Below are 6128 nucleotides of genomic sequence, written 5' to 3'. Positions count from 1 at the left end.
TGATTTTTTTTTTTTTTAGATTTTAAACCTCCTGATTATATAATTTGCTGGTTACTCTTTTTTTCTTAATTTACTTATCTTATAATATGATTCACATTGTCCAAAAATTTAATATAATCTGAAACCTAAGTAACGAAAATTAAAAAATGCCCAGAAATACCACAACAGTACTGACCACGGCTTGAGGTATTAATTACAACTTGATAGTCTGACAATGAAAAATACTGACCACGACTTGATAGTTTGATCATGAATGATACTGAACACTGCTTGACATACTGACCACGATTTGATATTTTGACCATGAATTGAACGTTTAAGTGTTTATTATATTAAACATTACCAAAATGTTTTTATAAAGTCATTTGAATTATTCTAGTATTTTGTATAAGTAATTCAAGAGCGTATGAGAAAAATAACAGTATAATCAAAACTGAAGAAAAAACAATCAGTCAGGGCATATTAATTTATAGATTGTTTGAAAACCACCAATCAGGTCGTGTTAATTTACAAAGAATTACAAAGTCACCAATTAATACGTGTTCGTTTACATATTGTTATAAAACCACCTATCAAAGCGTGTTAATTTACAAATGTTTACGTGAATCCAAATCGGCATATTCATCGCACTATAGAAAAGTTCTATCTTAAAAATATAATTTTGTGATTTAATTGAGAAATCGTTACATTTGAAATAAATAACTTTTCCCATCTTGTTCTTTTAGACAGGAATGAGGTAAATTTATACCATAACATTTAATGTGCTAGACGTACATACATTATTGTATATATATATTTATATAGAAGCTCGAAAACTATCGACGACTACAAGTATTACACTACTATGTTTAGGGTTATCTCGGTATCAACGAATAGCATCACACTGCGTTAATTATACATAAATACTGACAGTATAATACTAAGTTTAAGAAAATTACTTTTGAACTCGTTGAAAATATCAAACTAGCAAATTTTCAGACAGTGACTAAATAGGAGCTAACACAAGCTTTCGGATCCTTCGCTAGAACCCTCTATTGGTAGAATATATCATTATTTATATGTAACATAAGCTTTCGGGTCTCTCGCCAGAGCCCTCTACTGGTGCATTGTATATAACCCAAGATTTCGGCTACTTCACCAGAGCCCTCTACTGGTAGATTATATGTAGCATAAGTTTTCGGCTTCTTCGCCAAAGCTTTTTACAGGTAGATTGTATGTAACACAAGCTTCTGGTTTCTTTGCTAAAACCTTTTACAGAAAGATTATATGAAATAGATTTACTAAATGACCCGATTATTATAATAACTTACCACTAATGTTACCAAAGGAAAGAGCAGAAAGCTTCTACTTTAATTTTTTTTATTTGCACCAATTATCTTTTCAGATTCATTTAGAAGTTGGAGTGCGAATTCAAGCTTACTGGTGCGTTCGTGACTGGCAAAGTCCAATCTTGTGGCAAAGTTATGAAGTCTATATGCTTATTCTTATCCTCGTGGTGCCATCTGGTGTCATGTGTTACACTTACACAAGGATATGTCACCAACTATGGGTTGTCGTGAAAGAACGTGCCGATATGACATTAGGGAATGTGTAAGTATCTACATTTCATGATAGATAGATAGATTCAATATACTCTTCTTGTGTTTGAAGTTGTTATATTTCTCTGTATTTTTGGTAATGTGATTTTCTTTATTCACGATATATTGAGAATCGAGAGAATAATATATTTGTTTTTGTTGTGTTCATTTGTACGAAAGTTAACTTCACCAGGAAGAGCAGGTTTAAATTATTTGTTAAATTATATTACTTTTGAAGCGACGGGATCGAGGCCAAGACTCGAGCTCCTGAAGTTAGATATGACAGAGACAAATAGAACAAAAACAAGAAAAATTATTAGTAAGAGCATCGAACTGTGGGAGCAAACTGCGATCTCTTACATCTCGTGATTTTTAGTAAAAACACATATGTAGAGTAAAAAATACCGTTTCACTGCTATCTTAACATATGATCACGAGTTTCTATAATGGAGAACAAACCTTCATAGCGTCTATCAAATCACGACTAAACAGAAATCTTTAAAAATTTAATTCTATGAGATTGAATCTTGAACAATTTTAACTACAAGTACTGCACACACACACAACGTAATGTATTGAAGTAAAATAAGATTTAAGCTACAAATACTGCGCACACACAACGTAATGTATTGAGGTAAAATAAGTTTTAAACTACAAATACTACATACACACAACGTAATGTATTGAAGTAAAATATGTTTAAGCTACAAATACTACATACACACAACGTAATGTATTGAAGTAAAATAAATTTTAATATATTAGTTGTAGCTATACATGGCATGAAAAAGTGGTTAGGCCATGGCCTAACTGGCCTTATCGCTTCCTACGGCCCTGTTCAGTAACCAATTTTAGAAAAGAAATGTCATTTCACTTATATGAATTGCGATTACACATAACTAGCTTTATATTTGTTTCCTTGTTTTACTAAAATTAAAAAAAAGACTCTTCGTTTAACTAGTTTTCTTTTAAAATTAATAATATACAGTATATATTTATATATATTATTTTCCTGTGTGGTTCCTGTATACAAACGTTGACGGACATGCCTTCAGTATTTCTCTGTCTCTGGTGGCCTGGCATGACCTGGTGGTTAGAGCGCTCGACTCGCAGTCTGAGGTTCTCGAGTTCGAATCCTCTTCATCGAACATGCTCGCCCTTTTTACCGTGGAGGCGTTAAAATATGAAGGTCAATTCCACTATTTGTTGATAAAAGAGTAGCCCAAGAGTTGGCGGTGATTGGTGTTGACTAGCTGCCTTTCCTCTAGTCTTTCACTGTTAAGTTAGGGACAGCTAGCGCAGATAGCCCTCGTGTAGCTTCAGGCAAAATTCAAAATAGACTAAACCAAATAATTCTTTCAAGAGTGTTTATTGATTCTCCAGGACTCAAGAGGGAGCGCAGTAGACACAGCAGCTAAAGATGTCAAAAATGAAATAAAAAGTTACTATGAAATTAAATATATAAATATATAGCTGAATACTAGCGAAAAAAAAACAACTGTAGTTGGCAAATAAAATGAATATCACTAGAAGTAGAGGAAATAAAAAATATAATAATAAAAGACTTTTTACACAGCATTATTTAAGTGTGTTTTTAATGAACTGAGCCAAGATTAACATAATAACGGTAAATCTGTTAAATATGTAACGCGCATGAAAAGCAAAGGTAGAAGGGGAGTGACTTGTAGAAGCTGGTCTAGAAGTGTGCTTTTTTATTGTTTGTTTGTTTGTTTGAAATTAAGCACAAAGTTACACAATGGGCTATCTGTGCTCTTCCCACCACGGGTATCGAAACCTGGTTTGTAGCGTTATAAATCCACAGACACACCGCTGTGCCACTAGAGGGCGTGCTATTTTTTAACCAATCAGGATGCTGCAAAAAGAAAACATCGAATAATACGTTACAAATTCCGATAGTCGAACCGTTTAAAGTACAATCCACTTTTAGCAGTCTGTTACTGACTGACTGTAAAGAGTTTAAAAATTAAGAGAAGTGGTTTGTATCCTAATTCAACATATATATTTACTGAAGAGACACAAGCTCCACCAGTTTATAAAATATTGAAAGAAGTTTTCTTCTCAGTAAGGACACACCGTATAACAGCTTAAAATAAGATTTCCCAAGTGCGTCCGCTACCAACTTTGAACACTTCAGATTTGATATTTTTTATCGATATTCGACGAGTTTTCAATTATCCCAAAGTTTTTCCAAAATATTCTTGTGTAAAAGTTCGATATTTGCTTCCAGACATTGCTTCTCCAACGTTACGTATCCTGTATAGATACTGAACACAGCGAATGTTGATTGTGTGAAAACTCGTAACACTACGAATTGAAATGTGTGAAATCCCTTATTGACCTTAGTAGAGATCGATAAACCCCCGTAATGACCTGAGTATAGATGTGTAGAAATGTTTGATGATCAGAGTAGAGATTTGTAGAAATCTTGTAATGACCTAAGTAGAGATATGTAGAAATCTTGTAATGATCCAATTATAGATGTATGAAATCTTGTAATGATCAGAGTAGAGATCTGTAGAAATCTTGTAATGATCTGAATAGAGACGTGTAGAAGTATTGTAATGATCCGAGTAGAGATGTGTAGAAATCTTATAATGATCCGAGTAGAGATGTATAGAAATTTTATAATGATCCGAGTAGAGGTGTGTAGAAATCTTATAATGATCCGAGTAGAGATGTGTAGAAATCTTATAATGATCCGAGTGGAGATGTGTAGAAATTTTATAATGATCCGAGTAGAGATGTGTAGAAATCTTATAATGATCCGAGTGGAGATGTGTATAAATTCTATAATGATCCGAGTAGAGATGTGTAGAAATCTTATAATGATCCGAGTAGAGTTGTGTAGAAATCTTATAATGATCCGAGTAGAGATGTGTAGAAATCTTATAATGATCCGAGTAGAGATGTGTAGAAATTTTATAATGATCCGAGTAGAGGTATGTAGAAACCTCGTAATGATCCAATTATAGATGTGTGAAATCTTGTAATGACCTGAGTAGAGATGTGTAGAAATTACCTAAATTCTGGAAGTTTCCTCTGTTCTAGGGGCTGTTCCACAGAAATATCAATTCGTACCAAGAACTACCCGATGTCTTCCAGCACGATAGTTAAGCCTAGATCCACTATCCACAGAATAGATGATGATAATGCTCAGGTGAAACAGGTAAGAATGGCGGTTTTTGATGTCGATATATATAACATTTTCTGGGCGTGATGACACAAAACGTACCGCAAAAATATGTGTAAGTTTAAATGACCTTACATAGTCTTAAGACTTAGAAATGGATCAAATTATGTAGCCAGGTATTTGACTAAGAATAAAAACCCAGTACTATAAACATGTTTTATTAGAAAAGATATAATATAGGCTAGAATCTAAAAATGTAATTTAAAAAATAATATGACAAAGGCTTAAGGTTCTAAAAACGTATTATTATAAATAATCTTACATAGGCTTAAGGTCTAAAAACCTATTAACAGAAATAACCTTACATTGGTTTAAGATATAAAAATGTATTAATAGAGATAATTTTTATATATAGGCTTAAAATCTATAAACGTATTATTATAAATAACCTTACATAGGCTTAAGGTCTAAAAATCTATTAACAGAAATAACCTTACATAGGTTTAAGATATGAAAATGTATTAATAGAGATAATTTTATATATAGGCTTAAGATCTAAAAACGTATTGTTGCGTCAGCGAGGTCACGTGACTCGTTCTCTCGAACCTTCGGGAATTGTCGGGAGATTACTAGATATAGGGTAGTCTGGTGTATATAAGAGGGTGACAACGTGACGGGACAATAATGTGTGTAGGCAGTGAGTAATTGATCTGCAGTGAGAAAGTATTGTCGAAGTTAACGTTCGTTATAGCGTTTGTTTAGCGCGAATGTTGAAATTAAGTGTATCGTGAAGTTATATTCAGAAAGAATAAACCAGTTTTATTAAGTAAGGACTTGTGTCGCTAAAGTTTCGTCGGAACGAAGTTACGGAAAGTTAATTAACAAACGGAGAAGTAACAAATTGGTGTCAGAGAGTGGGACAGAAAAACAAAATGGAAATGAGAAGCGGCAAATCAAACTACAGTATAGCAGACTTGATGGCAGCAATACACGAACAGCAAAAGAAACAAGAAGAATGAGAAGAGAAATTACAACAGTTATTAGAGGAAAAAGAAAAGAAACAAGAAGAACGAGAAATTAAACAAGAAAAGAAACAAGAAGAACGAGAAATTTAACAAGAAGAGAGATTACAGCAGTTGTTGGAGGAAAAAGAAAAGAAAAAAGAAGAACGAGAAAAGAAACAAGAACAGAGATTACAGCATTTGCAAGAAAACCTGCAACAGTGGCAGCTCGAACAGCAAAATAAACAAGAAGAGAGATTACAGCAGTTGTTGGAGGAAAAGAAAAGAAACAAGAAGAGAAGTTACAACAGTTGTCAGAAGAGAAAGAAAATAAACAAGAAGAGAAGTTACAGCAGTTGTTGGAGGAAAAAGAAAAGAAACAAGAAGAGAGACTACAAC

The 6128-nt window shown here is 33.2% G+C and overlaps 1 protein-coding gene across 1 annotated transcript in view; it reads left to right on the top strand.

Annotated features, from left to right (window-relative positions):
* LOC106461130 (pyroglutamylated RFamide peptide receptor-like) overlaps positions 1-4764 on the top strand; it is a gene marked incomplete at its 3' end in the record, with an annotated part of 73947 nt that extends 69183 nt beyond the window's left edge. The window contains exons 5-6 of the mRNA XM_022388006.1: positions 1385-1590; positions 4647-4764. Coding sequence (XP_022243714.1) covers positions 1385-1590; positions 4647-4764 — 324 coding nt within the window. The remainder of the gene's footprint in view (positions 1-1384; positions 1591-4646) is intronic.
* Between the last annotated feature and the right edge of the window lie 1364 nt (positions 4765-6128).

The sequence above is a fragment of the Limulus polyphemus genome, unplaced genomic scaffold (genome assembly GCF_000517525.1).
Source record: "Limulus polyphemus unplaced genomic scaffold, Limulus_polyphemus-2.1.2 Scaffold903, whole genome shotgun sequence".
NCBI classification, from domain to species: Eukaryota; Metazoa; Arthropoda; class Merostomata; order Xiphosura; family Limulidae; genus Limulus; species Limulus polyphemus.
This window is presented reverse-complemented; position numbering and strand designations above follow the sequence as displayed.